At 42.5% G+C, this 21928-nt stretch overlaps 1 protein-coding gene across 2 annotated transcripts in view; it reads left to right on the plus strand.

Annotated features, from left to right (window-relative positions):
- Positions 1-21708, plus strand: part of GALNT18 (polypeptide N-acetylgalactosaminyltransferase 18) — a 515166-nt gene extending 493458 nt beyond the window's left edge. For both annotated transcript variants that reach the window (XM_054971155.1, XM_054971156.1), the window contains exon 11: positions 21291-21708. In XM_054971155.1, the coding sequence (XP_054827130.1) occupies positions 21291-21437 (147 nt within the window). In that variant the 3' untranslated portion in view covers positions 21438-21708. The remainder of the gene's footprint in view (positions 1-21290) is intronic.
- Positions 21709-21928: the final 220 nt, after the last annotated feature.

A 21928-nucleotide genomic window follows, 5' to 3' on the forward strand; every position in this document is an offset into this window, starting at 1 on the left:
TCCGTCTGATCCTTGCAGGTACAAATTGAGTTCGTTTAACTTTGAGAAAATATCCGCCAAGTATGTGAGCTTGAGGATGAATTCTTCGTCCAGTAGAGATTCAAGATATTCATTTTTTCCTTCCAGGTAAACTGTAACTTCATTGCGTAATTCCACTAATCTTGTCAGTACTTTCCCTCTGGATAACCAACGTACCTCTGTATGCAGAAGAAGAGATTTATGGAGACTACCCATCTCTTCACACAGCTTTTGAAATAAACGTGTTTGTAAGGGTCTTGTTTTAATATAATTTACAATTTTCACAGCGGTATTTAATACTGTTTTTAAATCATCAGGCAATGGTTTTGAAACCAGTGCTTCTCTATGAAGGCTACAGTGAGTCCACGAATCATTGGGACTTCGTTCAAGAACCCTCGTGACCACACTGCTATTTTTGCCGCACATAGCTCGAGGTCCGTCAGTGCATATGCCGACACAGTTCTTCCATTCCAAACCTTTTTCTTTTGTATAAGAATCAATTTCTTTGAAAATTTCCTTGGCCGTTCCACGAATAATTGGCTTGCAGAACAAGATATCTTCATGCGTGTTGTTTTGCCATATATAACACACGAAAACAAGTAACTGAGATAGGCTTTGCACATTGGTAGACTCATCCAGTTGTAGTGTAAAATATTTACTACCAACTACTCTATGGATTAACTCATCCTCTGCCCATTCGGATATCTCGTCAATTCTTCGTGCAACAATATTATTGGAAAGTGGTATACGTTCAATTTTCTTTACTTCTTTTTCTCCAAACATCACTCCAACAGCATCTTTAATCGATGGCAACACTAAATTCTCACCAATGGTATGAGGTTTACCTGCTCTGGCGATTCTTAAGCTAATAAGATATGAGGCATAAGTAGCATTTTCATTAATATTTATGAAATGTGAAACAATATTCTTTGAAGATTTCATATCCAATAATTTTCTTTGAAAAAAATCCACTGGCTTATTTTTTAAATGGGAATGTTTTGTTTCTATATGACGTGTCAACTTACTTGGACGCATACTTTCGTTCGCCAATATTTCGCAGCAAATAACGCATTGAGGGCGTGGATCCACCATATCTTGATTCCACGTGAATCCTAGTTTCAGGTATTCGACATCATATTTTCTCACAACTTTTCGACGGTTTGTTTTATGTGAACTCGTAGAGGGAGCTAGTAGGTCAGGCTCAGTGTCACTTTTGTCATCCGAAATAACATCTTCTATTTTTTCATTGCTCTGTACACAGTCCGCTGCTGGCGGCGTACTTTTTGCTATCCATTTCAACCACTTGTCCATTATTTAGTTTTAAGAAGATAATAAAAACACAACACGCAACGACGAATACTACAGTGACAACTGATGCTCGGGCTCGCGAGTTGCCTTCGGCCGCCCCACCCCCACTCCGCGCCCACGACAAACGATCACACTCCACGCCATGCCGCGAGAAATTAAATTATTAGTAACCATTCGGCTGCCGGCCGAACGACACGGCCCGGCTGACGTGTTGCGACTGTCGCCCTATCAGTTTCAGGGCCCACCAGCGTTCCCTTTAGTATGCGCTTGTGCACAATTGCGCACATAATATTACCTCTTGGTGCACATGATTGCTTCAGGAGTGCAGAGATGATTCCTCTCTGATGGCCTCGACTTCCTGCTCAGCTGGCACCCTCTGAACGGTAAGGATGTGGCAGGATGGCACTGAAGCAGGCTTGACCCACACCTCTGAGGGCCCAGGGTGAAGGATGGCACCAGGGCAGGCTTGGCCTACACCGCGGAGGGCCCAGGGTGAAGGATGGCACCAGATGATGCTGGGGCAGGCCTGGCCTGCGACACTGAGGCCCCAGGATGAAGAATGGAGCAAGATGGCACTGGGACAGAATTGGCCTGCAATGCTGAGGGCCCAAGGATGAAGGATGGTTCTGGGGTAGGCTTGGCCTGTGACGCTGAGGGCCCGAAGTGAAGGATGGCGCCGGGGCAGGCCTCACCCACGATGTTGAGGGCGCAGGGATGAAGGATGGCACAGGGGCAGGCCTGGCCTGCAACAATGAGGGCCTGGGGATGCAGGATTGTGTAGGATGGCCTCATCCACGATGTTGACGGCCCGGGAATGAAGGATGGCACCGGGGCCGGCTTGGCCAGCGACAATGAGGGCCCGGGGACGAAGGATGGCTCAGGATGGTGCCAGGGCATGCCTGGCCTGTGACAATGAGGGCCTGTGGATGAAGGATGGAGCAAGATGGTGCTGGTGCAGGCTTGGCCTGCGACAATGAGGTCCTAGGGATGAAGGATGGCACTGGGACAGGCCTCACCCATGACGTTGAGGGCCCGGGAATGAAGGATGGCGCAGGATAGCGCTGGGGCAGGCCTGGCCTGTGACAATGAGGGCCCGGGAATGAAGGATGGCACAGGATAGCAGTGGGGTAGGCTTGTCCTGTGGGACTGAGGGCTTGCTTGGTGAAGGATGTGAAATTCCTAGAGATTTAGGTCATGGAACCTGGAGAAGGCAGAGTTTGGGGAGGGGAGGTACCTTGGCAGGGTATAGTACAATAGAGATCACCCCCAAAGCAACTATTTTCTCCAGGGGAAGTGATCTCTGTTGCCTGTAGATCAGTTGTAATTCAGGGAGATCTCCAGCCTCCACCAGGAGAATGACAAGCCTACTCCCCTTCTGCACATATAGAAGAAATTCTTCTTCTGCCACCTTTGAGTTTGAGCGTCAGGGCATTTCTCTAAGCAATCTCTGTCCCCTTTTTTGCCGGCATAAAGCTGACACCTTTTGTTTAAATGTAAGTAAAATGCACTTTCAGTGGCTTGTTGCAAGCACAAAACTCGCTCTCCACCTCTTTCTCATTCTCCCTCCTTTCTTTTCTTCTTCATAACAGGAGATCTCAGGATCTGCCTCACCAACAAACGCCTCTGAATTTGGCTTGAGGAGGGTTGAACTGTAAGTTTAGCATTCTGAGAGAAGGAAGGCATGTGAAATTCTAAACAGACCCACTCTGCCTTGTGTCTCCTTCAGTGGCAATGGTGGATGGAGGGGGCTGGGTTGGGGGGAATAATCCCACGTGAGCAAGGCAAGGGACCAAGGATAGCTTGGCTTCAAAACCCAGAAGTTGCATCATCCTTGGGCCCTTTGCTGTGGATCTTGGCTCCCTTCCCCTTTCCTTCTTGCTCCAATAAAGTTTGGATCCTATTCAGAGGCAGTATATTCTCTTTGACTTGCCCATATCCCCTCTTCCTTGACTCTGCTGCCAGGGAAGACATTTGTCCTGTATTTTATAATCTGGTCCTTTCACCCGCTTCTTTTTCAGTCCTGTTTGGCTTGGTACATTTTTCACATGAGTAGCTTTCCTCCCAGACTCCCCTCTGCTCCATAGTAAAATGTCCAGTAGCACCTTTAAGACTAACCAACTTCATTGTAGCATAAGCTTTCGAGAGCCACGGCTCTCTTCATCAGATGCATCTAACGAAGAGAGCTGTGGCTCTCAAAAGCTTATACTACAATAAAGTTGGTTAGTCTTAAAGGTGCTACTGGACTCTACTATTTTGCTACTACAGATTAACACGGCTAACTCCTCTGGACCCTCTGCTCCAGCCTCCTTTGGCTCAATATCAATAAAATACCAGTGTTTTCAAGTTCTGGAAAACAGAGAAAGGAAGAAGAGAGAAATTAAATTGAAAGTCTCTGTAATGAAATGTGACTTATGTTTACAGGTATAATGTATAAAACATTCTTTAAAAACATGCTTAAAATACAGTTTAAAAATGAATTCTTAGATATTTATAAGGTTGTGGTTATAAGCTTCTACAAACTGGTTTATGTGGTAGCCAAATGTTTGTATGTTTGTAGATTGCAATTTTTTTTCTAAAAAGGCGCTCTCAAAAATTTTATGCAAGTCAGCTCACAAAATACATTTTTGGCTCACAGCACTGCACATCTTAGAGGGAACATTGAGGCCCACCCAATATCCGCTCGCGACCCACCAGTGGGCCACGACCCATACTTTGGGAAACAGCGGCTTAGAGAATAACAGATACTATAGGATACAGTAGGAAAGTATATTTTCTCTCTTGTATAAAAGTCAAATGACACTCCTTTTAGATCAAACTCTTGAGCTTTATTATGGAAAGGTTAAGTATGCTATTGGACTCTCTTAGGATTTTTCTAATTAAGCACCTTTGACAGCATTATTCACAAGAAAAATATGTTTAAAGAAATATTTTAAACCTTTGGACTCCAGAGGCAAGATCTACGGCCACTGTTTTCAGTGGGTTGTAGACCATGCTGGATCATAACCAGTTTTTCCTCTGAATTGCATATTTTCCTTCATTTGAATTAACCTCTTGTTTTCTGCAGTAGTTGGTTGCTTGAGCCATCATGATTTTGCACCTTCTCCATCACACTTCTTCTCGTGCTATAATATGGATGCTATAATCTTGATAATGTCCATTAATCTTTAAATCAGGGCATAAAAAGGGGAGGGTTGACTGTCACTAAGAGCCAAACTAGATGACACAAATTACATGAAGTCATGTGAGTGTCTAGAATCATGTCCCTACCTGCCTGTGTCCATTTTACCCTTGATGAACACATGTCCTGTAGCCCTAGTCCGTACACGTGTCAGGAAACTGGTGTATTCATGGTTGCGAGTGTCCATGGTCATAATCAGCGAGTTGCTATTACAGAGCATCGATTTTGAGCAGCTTCCACTTCCCTCTCCCAACTTTTTGCCCTTAGATCCGACTTAACTCAAACTGTTTTGCTTTTAATTTGGCAAGTTTTAAATTCTCCCATTTTCTTGTTGATATCACCGCTTCCCTACTCCTATTTCCTGCACCCTCCTTCCCTCTTAACTTCCTCCTCCTCCTCTTCATGCAGCTTTTTCGGTCGGGATAAGGAGGAGGTGGGAAGAAAGATCATAGCAACACAATTAAGCATCTGACTAAGCCATCTTCAATTGCCATTATTCCCTGTGGGGAAAACTAGGGGGACAGGGGGACATTTTGCAAGCAAAATGCACCAAAATTTCAGGGGAGCTAGTCCTATCTGTTCCCTAAAGACCTACCAAGTTTCTGGATCCCCAGGAAAGGCATGATCCATGGGTTTCCCCAGTTCCTGTAATTTTCTCTTCTCTGGAGAGCCAGTTTGGTGTGGTTAAGAGCGCAGGACTCTAACCCGGAGTGCCAAGTTTGATTCCCCACTCCTCCACTTGAAGCCAGCTGGGTGACCTTGGGCTAGTCACGGCTCTCTGGAGCTCTCTCAGCCCCACCCACCTCACAGGGTGTTTTGTTGTGGGGGTAATAATGACATACTTTGTAAACTGCTCTGAGTGGACATTAAGCTATCCTGAAGGGCAGTATATAAATTGAATGTTATTATTGTTGTTGTTGTTGTTTTTGTTATAGTAAAAAACGGGGAGACAGATGGCCCGTACTTTGAAGGGCTTCAAAATGACCTCTCCAAGGTCCAAAATCCTCCAAATTTGCAGGAGACCTACTCCTCAGTGTCCTCTAAACCCCCCACCCCCCACCCCAAGTTTCAGGGAGATTGAACCCAGGGAAAGGCATGATCCATGGGTTTCCCCAGTTCCTGTCATTTTCTCTTCACAATAATAAAAAACAAGACAGCTGATGGCACCTTCTTTGGGGGGGCCTAAAATGGCCCCCCAAGTTCCAATCTCCCTGAAACTTGGGGAGTCTTTAGAGGACAGTTAGCAGTTGGTCCCCTGAAAATTTTGTAGATTTATTTTGCAAAATGCCACCCCCATCCCCCTGGATAGCCCCCATAATTTTCCCCATAGATGATAATGGAGGTCGGAGGTGGCTGAGGACAAACTGGCAGGAAAGAGTTGATTCTGGCTGACAGCAAGAAACTGCTGTGGCTTCCAACGTGAAGATTATCCACCCTCCTTTGCATAGATGCCCCCCATTTCCTGGCAGGCCAAGCTGCAAGATCTCAGCAGAGGTGTGGAACCCCCGTTTTCAGCCTTCCTGGAAACCTGGCAAGTTTTTTTCCTGATATGTGCAATTGAGCAAACAAGTCTCCCTCTCAGAAAGCTGCAGAAGAAGAGTTGAGCACGCACGAAGATGAGATACTGTCTCATCTGGAAGGAATGAGTAAGAAACACATGCCAATCCAAGCACGGGATCGAGTGCAGTGTAGCCACATTGTATGAGTGAACAAGAAAGCAAAGGGGAAACATGTAAGTTATTCACGTGTCATATGCATGTAATTCATCTCATGTAATTTGGCTCTAAGAGAGCAGTCATAAGTAGGTCTGAGAATCCTTCTCAGGTAGTGCATTTCAAAAATGTGAATTTTAAATTTATTTAGGTGTTTTATCCTGAAATTATCCTCACATTTAAGGAGCATTTTTTAGAATTATATTTGAAAAGAAAAATACAACTAGCCATAGGAAGTGCATAGAAACTTATACAAAATACTAAATTTAAACTACATCAGAAAAGTATATTCAAACTACGTGGCAACATCTTACGGGATGTTTCTCCTCTCCTTCTCCTTAATTACTTATGCCTAAAATTTAATATCAACAGTTTTTAATCAGTCATCTATTGAATATTTTGTACTCAACATTTTAAGGTCTCTATATTATAATTAATCTATTTCCATAATAGCTTCCTTAGCTTCAAGCTACGTAATCAAAGAAATATTTCCAGTTTTTCTGAAATTCTAATATTGGTCTGTTATGCACATAAGAAGTTAATTTAGCCATTGGTGCATATTTGTACACTTTATCTCACCACTCAGACATGTCAGGGCAAGATTCTGTCTTCCATTTTGCTGCATATAGCAGGGCCTGATCGAGGGTAGGCAGAGGGGTAGCCTGCCCCCAGCACCGTCAAAGAGGGGATGCCGGGCGTGGATGTGAGCCACTTGGGAGTGCGCCGCGTCTTGCCGCGTGGGAGGCTGAGCACAGGGTTGGGAGGCCCTCGCCAGCCCTGCCGATGGGGCGGCTGGCTTGCCATGTGCACAGGACCTCCCAGCTCTGCGCTCAGCCACCCGCGTGGCAAGCCAGCTGCCCCAGCGCATGGCCTTGCCGCCACCAGCTCTGCAGCACACCGTGCACTGGGGCAGCCGGCTTCCCATGTGGGCGGCACAGAGCAGCGGGGCACGCAAACTGCGCAGAGGGCCTCCTAGCCCTGTACTCAGCCGGCCATGCAGCAAGCCAGCCTCTCCAGCACATGGTGCGCCACGGAGCTGGCAGCAGCGGCGGCACCAAGGGCGTGCGCTGGGGCAGCTGGCTTGCCACATGGGTGGCTGAGCACAGGGCTGGGATGTCCTGCATGTGCGGCAAGCCAGCTGGCCATCCCAGCACAAACCCGCGCCGCCGCCACCACCAGTTCCACGGCTCACCAGGCGCTGGTGCGGCCGGCCTCCCACCCTGCATGATAACGTCACAAAAGTGACATCATCATACAGTGCCAGGAACACGTGTGCGCTGTGCGCGTGCACAGAGACCCAGCCAAGGGTTGCACCAGGTGCCTGCGCCCCTAGATCCAGCTCTAGCATATAGTACTCTTGCAGTTGTCACCATATACTTGAAAAGTTCTCCATCTTCTTTTGTAATAGTGCCAGTTCCGAGGGTTAAGAGTCTGGGGGTGATCTTGAATGCTTCCCTAAAAATGGAGGCACAGGTCACAGCGATTGTCAGGTCCTCTTCTTTCCATCTGCAGCAGACCAGACAACATGTCCCTTACCTGTCAACCCGTGACTTAACTACAGTGATCCAAGCAACGGTCATCTCTAGGCTAGATTACTGTAATTTGCTCTACGCGGGGCTGCCCTTGAGCCTGACCCGGAGATTACAGCTGGTGCAAAATGCAGCGGCGTGTGTTATTACGAGAGTGCCAAATAAGGCACATATAACACCGTTCTTACGTGAGCTGCATTGGTTGCTAGTGGAGTACCGGATTAGATTCAAGGTTCTGGTATTGACCTATAAGGCCCTGTGCGGACTGGGACCAGTGTATCTATGGGACCGTCTCTCCCCGTATATTCCCTGGAGGACACTCCGATCAGGGGACAAACAGCTGTTGGTGGGCCCTGGCCCCAAGGAGGCCCGCCTAGCCTCGACTAGAGCCAGTGCCTTTTCGGTCCTGGCTCCCACCTGGTGGAACGCTCTGTCTGCTGAAATCAGAGCCCGGCAGGACTTACTATCCTTCCGCCAGGCCTGCAAGACAGAGTTGTTCTGCCAGGCATATGGCTGAGGCTGGGCCTCCACCGGCCTGAAAAAAGGGGTGTATAAAATCTTAACCCTCCCTATGAAGGCTGTCCACCATCCTGTTTTAAATGTTTATGGATTTTTATTGTATTTTAATGTTTTTTATTGTATTTTGTATTTTAATATGTTGTCATCCGTCTTGAGACCACTCGCAGGGAGGGTGGAATAGAAATTTGAAATAAATAAATAAATAATATTACTCGGTAGAATATTTAATAGAATATGAATGTAACTGTTTTTGTATGTTTTGTTCAGGGTCTGAGTCCCAACCCCCAGACTTGCCAGGAGGGAGCAGTGGGAGGCAACCGGGAGGCAGTGGCCCTACCACCCCAGCCAGTAACCAGGTCCAGAACCTGCCCACTCCAGGGGGAAGGGGCGAAAGGCCAAAGCCTCAGAGGGCTGGAGGGAGCAGGGAGAGACCAGCCAGTCCCACCCTCCAGGGGGAAGAGAGGGGGCTAAGCAGGACAGAGGAAAAGGGCCAAGGCAAGGGGAATAGGGACCCAGCAGCAGCCCAAACAGAGCCCTTACCAGCCAAGCAGGAGAAGCAGCCACTACAGCCCAGAGCCACACCCCGGCTAGAGGACAGCAGCCTGGATCAGGAGTTGCTACGAGCCAAGCCCCTCCAGGTGGAGCTGCTACAGGCATTCTGGGGGAGGAGATGGGTAGCCCTGCCCAGCATCAATGAGCAGGCAGCCCAGAAGCTGGCCAGGGCAATTCCTCGCGAGCAAGGCCAGGCAAGCTCAGCAGCGCAGAAGCCAGCTGGGGCAGCTCCTCGTGAGCAAGGCCAAGGAGACCTCAGCTGGGGATGGCTCACATTCAACCCCACCCTGCCAGCAAGGCAAGGAAGCCAAGAAGGGATTAGTGGTAGGAGGGAAACACCTGAGGGAAGACACAGCTGGGCCAAGTCAGGAGAGGGAACAAGCCTAGAAGGAGGGTGGGGCGGGGAAAGGAAACCCTATATAAGGTGGCTAGGAAGAGCTCTGAGGTGGTGGTGTGAGTAAGGAGTGATGGTGCAGAGTGAGAACAGAGCAGTGCAAGAATGGAGGCTTGGAGGAGAGTTCTGGGAGGAGGAGATGATGGAGGACGCAGGGGGTAAGCAGGCCAGGTTGAGCAGGCCAGCGAGTGGGTTGAGAGGGAGTCAGGGTGATGTATACCGCCCCTCCTTCCACAGAGCAGGGTCCTGTGGCATCCCTGGTGCCCCTCTGATGTCAGGGCCGGCCCAGCCGGCGCCCCGCCCAGCGGCAGCAGCGACAAGCCCTGACATGTTTACTTTCTCTTTCTTTGCATTTCTCTGTTTTGCCAGACTTTAATTGTCACTTTTCCTACCTTATAACAAAAACAACAACAACATTTGATTTATATACCACCCTTAATAATAATAACATTCAATTTATATACCACCCTTCAGGACAACTTAATGCCCACTCAGAGTGGTTTACAAAGTGTGTCATTATTATCCCCACAACAAAACACCCTGTGAGGTGGGTGGGGCTGAGAGAGCTCCAGAGAACTGTGACTAGCCCAAGGTCACTCAGCTGGCTTCAAGGGGAGGAGTGGGGAATCAAACCTGGCTCTCCAGATTAGAGTCCTGCGCTCTTAACCATTACACCAAACTGGCTCTCTTATTTTCTTGAAGAGGTTAATAAAAATGTAAAATGTACAAGGAAGTCTAAACATGCTTGACCTATTAAAACTTGTGATGCAATATCAGTATTAAGTCAGCCAGGTTGCACAGGACTTCTAGCTGCCTAATAATTTGGCATCATGAACCTTGTTGTAGAAGTACTAGCTTACCCCGGAAGTTGTAGTAGCAGAGCATCCTTCCTTGGTACTATTACACTAGCGTCAGCCACCAGTGGTATATAAGGCATGTGAAAAGCTATTATGTAATAATATAGAGGGGTAGAAAAGTTGTTGGACGTATGATAAGCACTACTACTAAACCATTCTAAAAGGCTTTGAATACAATATATTGTCTTTATTATGTTTTAAATTGTGCTTGTAATTTTAATGTCTATAAATGTGATCCGCCCTGAGCCTGCTGGTGCGGGGAGGGCGGAATACAAATTTAAACAAACAAACAAATAAATAAACTGTTACAGAGTTTATGCTGATAGCAAACCTACGGATGGCATACATTATAATAAGTACATATTATAATATGGGGACTGAGAAGCAGCACAATTTTCAGTTTAGCTATGTAGTGCCACTCATCCCCTCACTGTTTAGGAATGTCTGTGGAGTGCAGTGGCTTTTAGAAAAACATCAAAACTACAAAATCTTAAAAGTGCTAAAGGCCTATGTACTTCCAAGCTATTGTGTGTCCTGCCCCAACTACAATATGTCTATGTAATCAGATATACCTTTTCTGTTTCTGCAACAGTACAGTTCAATATGTCCTGACTTGAATACCCCAGGCTAGCCTCAACAGATCTCAAAAGCTAAGCAGGATTGGCCCTGTTTAGTACCAAGGAAGTCCAGGGTTGCTACACAGAGGCACAGGCAATGGCAAACCACCTCTGTTCACCCCTTGCCTTGAAAACCTATGGCGTTGCCATTAATTGCCTGCAACCTGACAGCACTTTACACACACACATAGTAGTTCTATCTATATGAAATACTAACTATATGAAAATGTGAACCAGATAAGCATTTTGAGATATTATTTTAGGTAATAAGAAGTAAAAGTCCAAAGATCCCCTTTTACTGCAATATTTGGCATATGAAGACCTATTTAGACATCGGATTAAACATGAGGAGTGAGATCCAGATAGGGTTGCCTATTCCCCGCTCCCACCTTCCACTCATCCCCCGCCCCTACTTAGCTAGCCAGTGTAGGGGGGGAGGCATGGCCAGGCTCCACAGCAGCCTAATTTGGGCCAATTCAGGTGGGAGAGTTCCCAGGGTGGCATGTGGCCTGCACAATGATGTCACTTCCTAGAAATGACATCATCATGCAGGCCACGAGTGCATGCATGCATGAGGAGACCTCCTCAGGTAAGTGCCTGGTCTCCAGCCTCCCACTGGGAGGGTAAGGGGACCTGGCAACCCCAGGTCCAGAAGATTGTTGGCGTGTCAGCCTTTCATCACTCCAGTCATTTTTTGCTGTGGAAGCTTGTGCAAGGTGAACTAATTTGGAAGGATAATGAAAACACTGGGCTGAACTTGTTAATGAACAAGGAGACAGTGGCCTCCCCTTTTATTCTTACAACAACTCTAAATATAGTTTAAGCTGGGAGAGTGACTGGTCCACAGTCATTCTATGAGCTTCATGGAAAAGATGGAATTTGGATGTTCCAGGTTCTAGACTGATATTCTGGCCATGAGACAATTTTATTCCAAGTAGAGATAAAATTGTCTCTGTCATTCTGTGTGTACATAACATATGCCAGCACTACCACTTATGTGTTAATTAAGTATTTCTTCATAACTTCCATTAATAATTTTATTGCAAATATTTAACTAGATGTTGCTTTCTTCTTTAAAAAGACAAACTGTATTTCAAGTAGATAATGAAATGGACTGGTGTATATCATTGATCGATTCTACACATGCACATACAAGATCATTTTAAAATCGTACATTAGGTTTTTGCTTCCTTCAATAGCATCGATATTTAACTTTCATTGGAATAATATTTGCTATGTACCATTGTCTTTTGCCAGGTTTAAATAGCCTTTATTAAAAAGTCTTAATTTAAAAAAGTATTTGTATTCACATATCATGTTGTTTTTTCAGCACTGTGCAAATGATATAAATGATTGTGCTCATTAGCTAGGCCATTCTAGCATTGTCATAATATTATAAAGGAAAAGAGAAAAAAGAAAAAATTATGTTAACCAAAACTATAAACATTTTGTTAGCTATTGAGGACATTTTTGAATATGCTAAAAAAGGCAGACAATCTGATACATCACTACTGGATTATTGTAAATTTGCAGAACAATAAGAAATCAGTGTGTTAGTCAAGAATCTTGTTAATGAATTGTTTCTTCCAGTGAAGGTTAGGATAAAGGTTAGCAATTCTATGTTGTAAAAATGTTATATAATATTCTTTTTTATGCATGGGAGGAAGAATCAGTTGCCTTGGGGAAATCACAGATACACTTCAAGAAACTTCAGCATATTGCAGGGTCATTTTTAGCAGATGAGGGTTGTGAAATTCATCTCCACTCATTGAATCAGTGGAGTTTCTGAAGGATTAACTTTGCACTGTATCTCAGAAAGAAGGGCAGTGGAGGAACAAGGAAAGAAAATTACTTATCTACAACTGTAGCAACCTGGGTATAATAGAAATCCAGGTGCTTACCAGTGGATTGTATTGTTTGTCCACCAGCAAACTTGAAAAGAATTATACATCACATACATCTGATGGGAAGGAAGGCTTCTCATATCTCACTTAGTAGAATGGAGTAATTGAATCCAACTCAGTGTGTTCTTCTGATACTAGATAATATTCAATTCTTTCCTGTTTGCATTTCCTATCATTAGAAAAGGGAAAGGAGCTTTGTATTGAATCCCTCCTGCTGCAGATTCCTACTTCATCCATCCCTACTGGGTGTCCACTGACTCCTGTGAAGCAACATGGGAGGGGTGCATAGCAAACTGGAGCAGGATGGAGGTCACAAAGTTCTCTGTCCTCACATAGTATAGCAGTATTTCCCAGCCAGGGTTCCATGGAAACATGGGGTTCTTCAGAACATTGTCAAAGATTCGTCGAGAAATTGTGGAATAAATAAATAAATACCGTTTGAAATACTGTGAAAAACTCCAAGTATCCCTTGAAGTATTGTGGATATTAAAGTTATGTAAGCTGACTTTATGTGTATAGCAGTTCTTCACAAATCAATTTTCTTAACAAGTTTTCTTACCAAATAAATTTTCTTGACAATAATTGAATTGTGCTCCCCACTATTAACTTTAAGTCAATTATCACCTCTCAGTCAATTATTTAATAACTACAGGAGGCAATAAGATATCATGTATTCATTTTAAAATTAAAATAATTGCCTGAGCTCACCCTAGTCAGAGTCAATGTAAATATCCAAGGAGTGATCATTTACTTGTTTTATAACTTGTATTCTTCTCAGCAATGAGAATGTAATTCATGTGATCAGTCCATCTCTCTTCCTTCTCCGTGCAAATGGGCATCAAATGTCTTGGCTTTGGTCCAGTACTGATTTGTAATAAATAGAGTATCGACATGGATGATGTGAGCAGAGAGTGAGGTTAAAATAATCTACTTATTTTGCATGAACCATTCAGCTTGGAATATGTGCCTTTTATTCTGTTTAAATATCTGCTGCATATGAAATCCATGTTTGTTATCTCCTTTTACCCCTTTTATCTACATAACAGCTTTTGTCTTAATACTGAACAATACTTCAAACCCCACCTTGAGAATGTGACCTATTCAACAGAAAGGGAAAAGAAATACTTCCCTTTCCCCCATTTGAAGGGGGAGAAATGAGAGATTAAAATTAATAGAATAAATTTATCAGAGCCACAAATCCTAGCAAGGTATTAAGTTTGGACAACAATGTCGGAGTAAGATTAATGGCTCTTTTGCTCATTAAGAAGTTCAGTCTCTTTCTTTGTTGTAGGAGCTATTCATAGCCCTTTCTGTCTGGTCACATAACAAGAGCATACATGACCTTGAAAGCCAGCTAGCATTCAAGGAAAAGGAAAAAAATAGTCAGTTCCTAGTTTTATTAGTGGTGTGGTAATAAAAGTTCTGAAAGTGTTCATTAATGTATATGATTGTTATCAAATCATATATTATGAATGCATCTGATAGTGTTAACTGTTACACTGCCATTCTCGTTTCTGACTGGGCTTTGACTGTAAGTCAAGCCAGTCTTCTTGCCTGGTGGAACTGTGTACTGTCCTAGTGATTATTAGTCCTCACACTGTTCTGATTAGAAGGGCTGCACATTGTCCACTGAATGAGATGCCAGTATCTCTTCTGTGCTACATAAATACCTTAGAAACAATAGCAGGGTAATTTTGTTTTGTCATCCTCACTCCACATTGGCAGTCTCCAATGTTGTCCGTCAAATGTAGACAGTAACCATTTCAGATAGAGCAGTCTAATTTCTGTCATATGTGCAGTTCCTAGCAGGATACTGACTCTTTTCTATATCACTAGCGGAAGTAGTGGTAGTACCAGTATTTGACAGAGAAACTCGGCATACAACCCAAGCAAAGAAGTTCTTCACTAGTGATAGTAAACATTCCATTCTCAACCTGTTGGATTTTTGTTAGCATCTTCATAAAACACTTAGAATTTTTTGACAAGCATTTGAGAATGTTGAAGGGGACAGTCACAAAATGTGGTATCTGAAGAAGGGAGCTCTGATTCTCGGAAGTTCATACCCTGAAAATCTCATTGGCCTCTAAGGTGCCACTGGACTCAAATCCTGCTGTTCTGCTGCAGACCAACATGGCTACCCACCTAAAACTATATTCACAAAATATGCACCTTCACACACATCCCTTTCCTGCCAGTTTACCTGTCTCTCTTTGAGTTACCCTTTCTGAATGACAATCTTTTCGTCAGGGGAAAGTAACCACAAGGGAAAGATCTTCAAACAGACTTCAGTCAAGACCACCATTCTGCCCCATCAGGAGATAGATCATGCTGGGGAAGTTTGGAAAGAATAATTTGAAGAAAGCTACAGCTTTCTTATCTCAGAATAATTTCCTACCAAGGTTAGAATCATAGAATTGGAAGGGATCTCCAGGGTCATCTAGTCTAACCCACTTCACAATGCAGGAAATTCACAACTACCTCCCCCCCCCCCACACACACACAGTGACCCCTGCTCCATGGAGGGGTGGAAATTGTGGTTTTCATTCACCAGATTTGAATTAGATAGCCAAGAATCTTCATACTGAGGAAGTTTGGGAAGACTAATTTCTGGAGTGGTGTGCCCCTGTTGGCCAATGTCTGTGGATGGTTATCCTTTTTGGAAAAGTAAAAGCTTGTGATTTCAAAGTCTTCTGGGAGGCATGGGGAATATTTTAGCCATTCCAAGTCAGGATACTATAGGAGCTATGCCTTAAAACTAGTACCATATGATTTGTGGAAAGCAACTAACCTAATCCCATTTTACCACGATCCCATCTTAAATGTGATCACTGTGAATCAGTTGCAAAACTTATAATAAAAGAACATGCCTATTAAGCAATAGTAGAACCTGGTCAGCTTCGATTTTCTTGAGAAGATTTAGGGCCAAACTAGACGTGATGGCATCCACTGTTCCGACCCATGGATGCTGTTACCATTTTAAATGAATTTAAAAATGACATAGGGGCCTGATCCTGATTGGGACCACAGTGCAGTGGGCTGAGGTGCTCATGACCCCCCCCCTTTGCCCCCGGATTTCAGAACTTGAAAAGAGATAGGAGTATAAGAGAAACCCAGCTTACTTCTCCACAGGCCTGATCCTTGAAGCATTTTTAAATCCCTTTAAAATGGCAGAGGCATTGAGAGGTCAGGCCCATGTACACTTTCACATCTGGTTTAGCCTTAGTTCATTAGTTCATTATTAATATAGTTTCATCAAACACTGGAGTAAATACCAGACTGTGACATGAATATTTTTCATTAGAGATTTTTGCAATGTATAGAGTTGGGCTCTCCAGGTATAGGAACCATGAGGCTGAATCTTCTAATTATGGAAGCAAGCATTTAACTCACAGCCAATTTCCCATTTCCTCCAATTGCACATTGTATGCACTTTGCACTTCCACTATTGATACTGCTTAGTGTTTTAGGTTTTCTCTGTGTATATATAGCTTATATAAAAGGTTAGTGTTTTTAAATTAAACTGTGTTCCTTATGTTTTTCAGTTTTTAGCTTTGTGGGCCATCCTGAATACCTGTTTTGGGATAGAAATTTTTCACATAAGATTTTCAAAGAATTTCATCCCATCCAAATCCTTTTGTTTCTGTAGAAGGGTTGTTGAACTTGTTCTAAAAATCAAGCAAACAAAAAGACAACTCCAAAAAGTGCCCAGAGTAACTTTATTAGACTCAACCCCAAAGTCACCAAAGTAACTCAACCCCAAAATGAGCACACATTCAAGTTCATCAGAACTTTTCTCAGGCTTAATCAATAGGAATGCCTGGCAATTCCTTTTTTATATATAAAGTAAGAAGGAGCAAGAAAATAGAAAAGGATAGAATTATTTTTTAAAAATTTCATTATGCTTGCTTATATCAACATACTATTTCTCCAAATCTCATATTATTATCTTAACACTTCTTTAACTGTGATTTCTAAACATTCATACCATATTGCCTTTCTATTACATTTCAGTTTCTATATTTTTCTTGGATTCATTTGTAGAAGGGAGTCCATGGAACAGAAAAATCTTCTTCCATTTGTCCTTTCATTAGTGAAGTTAACTTGTCCATTTCTGCAGTTTCCATTTTTTTCGGTATTAATTCCTCTTGCTGAGGTATTATTGGACGTTTCCAGTAAGACGCTAATAGAATTCTGGCCGCTGTTACTACATGAATTTTTTTTTTAAAAAAAGTTTTTATTGGATTAGATTGTAATATCATTCAACACATACATTACCCCCTTATAAGTCTATTTCTAACCCCCCTTTCCTCCCCCCTTTTTAGTTGACTTCCAACAGTTTTCCAACCCTTAGTCTATCTTATTACTTAATTACTTAGTATCTCATATATCCTATTAAACACACCCTTAATAATTTTCTCTAAGCTTGTTAAATCTCTACTAAAAATATCTCTATAATACAAGTTTCCCTTTAAATACCTCAGTTAAACCATATATTCTACATAAGATAATGCTAGCATAATAATATATATTAGCGATCAAGATATTAAAAATATAACATTACTACATGAATTTTGAGATGCTTGTGTTCTTTGTTCATATCCAGCGTACAGTTTAACAAAAATGTCTCTGGTTTAAGGGGAATTGAAATCTGTAAAACAGCTTGTAACAATGTATGCACCATTATCCAAAATCTATGTACCTCCTTACAGGACCACCACATATGAAAAAATGTCCCTGTATGTTTCTCACATTTCCAACACTTATTGTCATATTTTTATATATTTTCGCCAGTCTATCCGGTGTTAAGTACCATCTGTAAAACATCTTGTATAAATTCTCCTTAAATGCAACCGACTTAGTAATTTTAACATTCACTTTCCATATCTTATTCCATTGTACCAAACCAATATTATGTCCTAGATTCTGTGCCCATAAAGTTTTTTTTAATTATTTAATCAGTTGCCATATGTAACTACAACAAGTAAACAATAACAATTTGTACATTAACAGTAAGCTTTCAGACTAAACAACAACTAGAAGTTATGCCAAATAATCATATGAAGAATTGTGTGACTAGACATTAGATCAACAAAAAAAAAGAGAATTATACTCTCTTAGTATCCAAACCACTCATAGAACGAGGTATGTATCTGACTATCTGTAGGTGAACGTTGTTTCTCTATATATATTCCAGTACGAGCTGCCAAGTTTTGAGAAAGGTGGAGTCATAATTAGTGTTTTCTGTAATTTTTATTTGGTTCATTCATTTTGCCTGGCAATTCCTTTTGATGCCAAGCACTGCCCCTAGTTGCTCCTGTGGGTTGCCAGCTGCAGCCTGGAAACCCTAAAAATAAAAAAAAATGGAGTGTGTGTCTGAGTATGATATAAAAGCTCTAGTCTGCAGTTTGAAATTGTTTCAATCATCGCATTCCCTTAACTTCATCTTAGTTGGGTTTCAGTGTCTAGTTACTTATGGAGTTTCACTTCAGAATCTTCAATCACATTTTTGTAGGACTTTGAGGACTAAAAAATGAGCAGCACAGAGACAGATGGGAATGGTTTCGCCAAAGTTTTTTTTTTCTTTTAAAGTCCCACAGGAGACTTTTTGGCCCAGCAGTGACATAGAAAATACAATAATAAATAGGCCCGTGTGTGCTGAAAAGGACAAAGGTGTTTCTTTCTGCTATCATTTAATGTAGTTATGTGGTGTTCCTGGAATCTGGGTTATATAGACATGTGCATTTATGACCGTTATTTTTAGCGTCTACAGAAGCCATGGAAAATTGATTGAAAACCTCTCTAGAACTGCTTATGGATTATGCTTTAAACTGAGTTTTACTCCAAAGACCAGCTCATGGGAGAGGACCAACATTTGATTAGAAATCCCTCCAACCCACATGCCAGATAGATAATGCTCTTCCACACTTGAGTGGATCAATCTCATCACCATAGCTTATTGTTTCTTGCTATCAATATAGTGAGGGCAATAAGCACGCTCAGTCTGCATCGGGCCTTTTTAAAATTTACAACTTTTCTGCATACCTGATGAATTCCTGAAGTATATAGTAACCCCAGCCTCTTCAGTAAGTAGGCTCTTTTGCTGCCATTGTGATAGACACTCACCTATAAAGTCTGTTATTGGAGAGAACAAACTGGGGGGCAATTAGGATAATACACAGATCTTGCCCTATGGAGTTCTGTAACTTCTCAAGAGCTTGTGGTGCCTTTTCTCCTCCCCTCTGTTTAATTTTTTTGTTTGGATTGGCTTAGAATTCTCTTTACTGAATACATTCTTCTTGGACCATGCTCAGGTCATTTTTGGATGCGTTTTCTTTGGTTAAATTGCTAAGTCATATTTTTCTGCATATTGGGGAATCTCCTGAATATGTAGAAATACCAGGATTATCCATAGGTTTTGATACTTGACAACTAGACCACTTTATTGTTAGGTGTAGTAAAGAAGTAGATAAGGATGACTTATGCAAAGCTAGGTTATAAATTTAATTTGGCACAAAAAGGTTACATCAAAGACTATAGGGCTGCAATTTCCTGAAAAACACAAAACTCAATGACTTGTAGTGATTTACTGCTCTTACTCCAAAGGTTCCAGAACAGTAAACATAATTCTCCCACTCTATTCTTACAGCAAGATTACAGATTAGTGAGCAGTGTAGTGGCCAAGTTTGCATTAGACACAAAAGTATTCAGAATGGAGAAAACCAAGGCTTGACTGTAAGGTGAGGCACATTGGAACAAAAAATCCCAACTTTAAGTATATTCTTATGGGATCTGAATTTGCTGAGACTGAAAGCTAAAGAGACCTTGGGTTCATAACAGATAGCTCTACAACCCAGTGTGCCACAGCAATGTAGAAGGTAAACTGTATGTTGTGGATTATTAGGAAACAGAATGAAAATAAAATGGTCAATATAATAATGCCCCTGTCATAAGCTATACTTTACAAGCTTCATGGTCTTAGCAGCCCCTGCCATACTTTAGGGACTTAATGTTAACTGTTATGCTGGGGCTTGATATTTGTTGACATGCTTTGTAAAATCTTATGTGAAAAAGATCCTGTTAGCTGACACTGTTTCCTCTCTGAATGCCAGCCTGGGAAAGCAGACAGAGAAGCTTATTTGTCTATGTTGAACTTTTAGCAAGAAAAGAGCTATTGCCACAGATACATAACCTTGAAGTTTCTGGACTTTATAAAAACATTCCCTTTGCTTGCATTCCTGTAGATATCTACTGTAGCTAGAGTCTTTTCCATATTCTCTGTAGATAGAGGGGGGGCTTGGGGGGAAACGGGACTGTGCTTAATGTCTATATATGCAGGGTATTGGGAACCAGACTTTATTCCTAACAAAGAAAGTTTGGGGATGCTGAACTGAGGGTTATCAATAAATCTTTAACTCATGCAGTCTTAGATTCTTGCAGTGAAGTTATTGAGATTCAAGTGGCAGATCCTTACACTGTATAGATCTATGGTGCAGCCTCATTTGGAATACCACGTGCAGTTCTGGTCACCATATCTCAAAAAGGACATTGCAAAGCTGGAAAAAGTATAGAAGAGGGCAATAAGATGATTAGGAGTTTGGAGCACATTTCCTATAAAGAAAGACTTAAGGGTCTGGGACTTTTCATTATAGAAAAGAAACAACTTGGGGGGGATGGAGGTTTATGAAATTATGCACAAAGTAGAAACTCTGGCTAAAGAGAACTTTTCTCCGACTCCCAACATATTAGATCTTGAGGATATCCAATGAAGATGGGCAGTAGATTTAGAATGGGCAGAAGGAAATAATCCATTACTCAATGAGTGATTAAAAAGTAGAATTGGCTGCCTGAAGATGTAGCAATGGCCACAGGCTTTAATAGGAGATTACACAGATTCATGGATGATAGTTCTATCACTGATAGGGTTGTCAGGTCCCATTACCCTCTCGATGGGAGGGTGGGGGACCAGTGCTTACCTTCCTGGTGTTCCTGGGCACAGATACAGGTCTGCACCAGTGTGATGACATCACTTCTGGAAAGTGACATCATTGCACAAGGCTGAGGAGCATGCATTTTGCAACAGGCCAATTTGGACCCTTTTGGAGGCCAAATCAGGCTGCTGTGAAGTGTGGGAGTGCTTTCAGGGCAGTGCAATGTGCTATCATTGTGCCAACCCCAGAAGTGGACCCAGGAGGCCCATTCCCTGCCTTTCTCCCCACTTTCCACGTAAGTGATGGCAGGGTGTGAAAGGTGGGAGCAGGGGATCCCCCACCCCTACCAGCAGAATGGGATCCCTAGTTACTGGCTACTAGCCATGGTGACTAAAGGAAACCTTTACAGTCAGAAGCAGTAAACTTCTGAAAACCTGGAGGCAACATCAGGGAAAGGCCTTGGCCGCTCTGCCCTTCAGAGTAACTGGTATGAGACAGGATGCTGAACTTGATGGACCACTAGTCTGATCGAGCAGGGTTCATGTTCATATATGAGGGTGTGACTCATCTACAATTACTCATTAAACTTCATGAAGGATTTAAATCTACGTATTCTTGATCTATATTCAGCACAATAGCAACTAGACAACAGTGCTTCAATTTATTATTATGGTAACCAGATACTTTTTAAACTGACTATTAATCTGAAATGTTATGAGTGGAAGAAAAAAGGTTACTTTTAACCCATTTTTTTTCCTTTTTTTGCTCTTAAAGGGAGGTCCAATCCAGAACAGAAAATCCAAACGCTGCCTGGAGCTTCAGGAAAACAATGATAATGAATTTGGATTTCAGCTTGTTCTACAGAAATGTTCTGGCCAGCGTTGGTCTATCACAAACATCCTGAAAAGCTTGCCCTCATAATACAGACTCAGAAAAATCTTCTGCTCAGTCCTCTTGCTACCATGTAGCAAATGTTCTCAATGTCGCCTGCTGTACTGTATTTCCCCTTACCCCCTTATCTTTTTTTGTGCGTGAGTGTGTGGGTGTTGGATTTGTGGGCTGAAAATAGAGATTTTTATTTCATAATGACATTTTCATGGCATTTATAGAGAGATGCTGAATGACAGGTGATGGTAAAATATCTGAAAATATTTTGTGACTGTAAATAGGGAACAAATGGAGAATATTTATAACTCAGACAATAAAATTTTATTGAAAAAAACACAGCATGATGCTGTCTTTGTTTGATGTGTTTGTTGTGGGCCAGATCCAAGATGACCCATGTGACTTGTGAAAACTATGATCTGCTTTTTTCCTTCACACTTAGGCATAACACTAGGGGTGTGCAAAGGCACACCATTTCGGGTTTCTCGTTCCCAAAATAGCAGTTCGGGTATTGTTTCGGGTTGTTT

Source organism: Eublepharis macularius, chromosome 2, assembly GCF_028583425.1.
Source record: "Eublepharis macularius isolate TG4126 chromosome 2, MPM_Emac_v1.0, whole genome shotgun sequence".
Taxonomy (NCBI): Eukaryota; Metazoa; Chordata; class Lepidosauria; order Squamata; family Eublepharidae; genus Eublepharis; species Eublepharis macularius.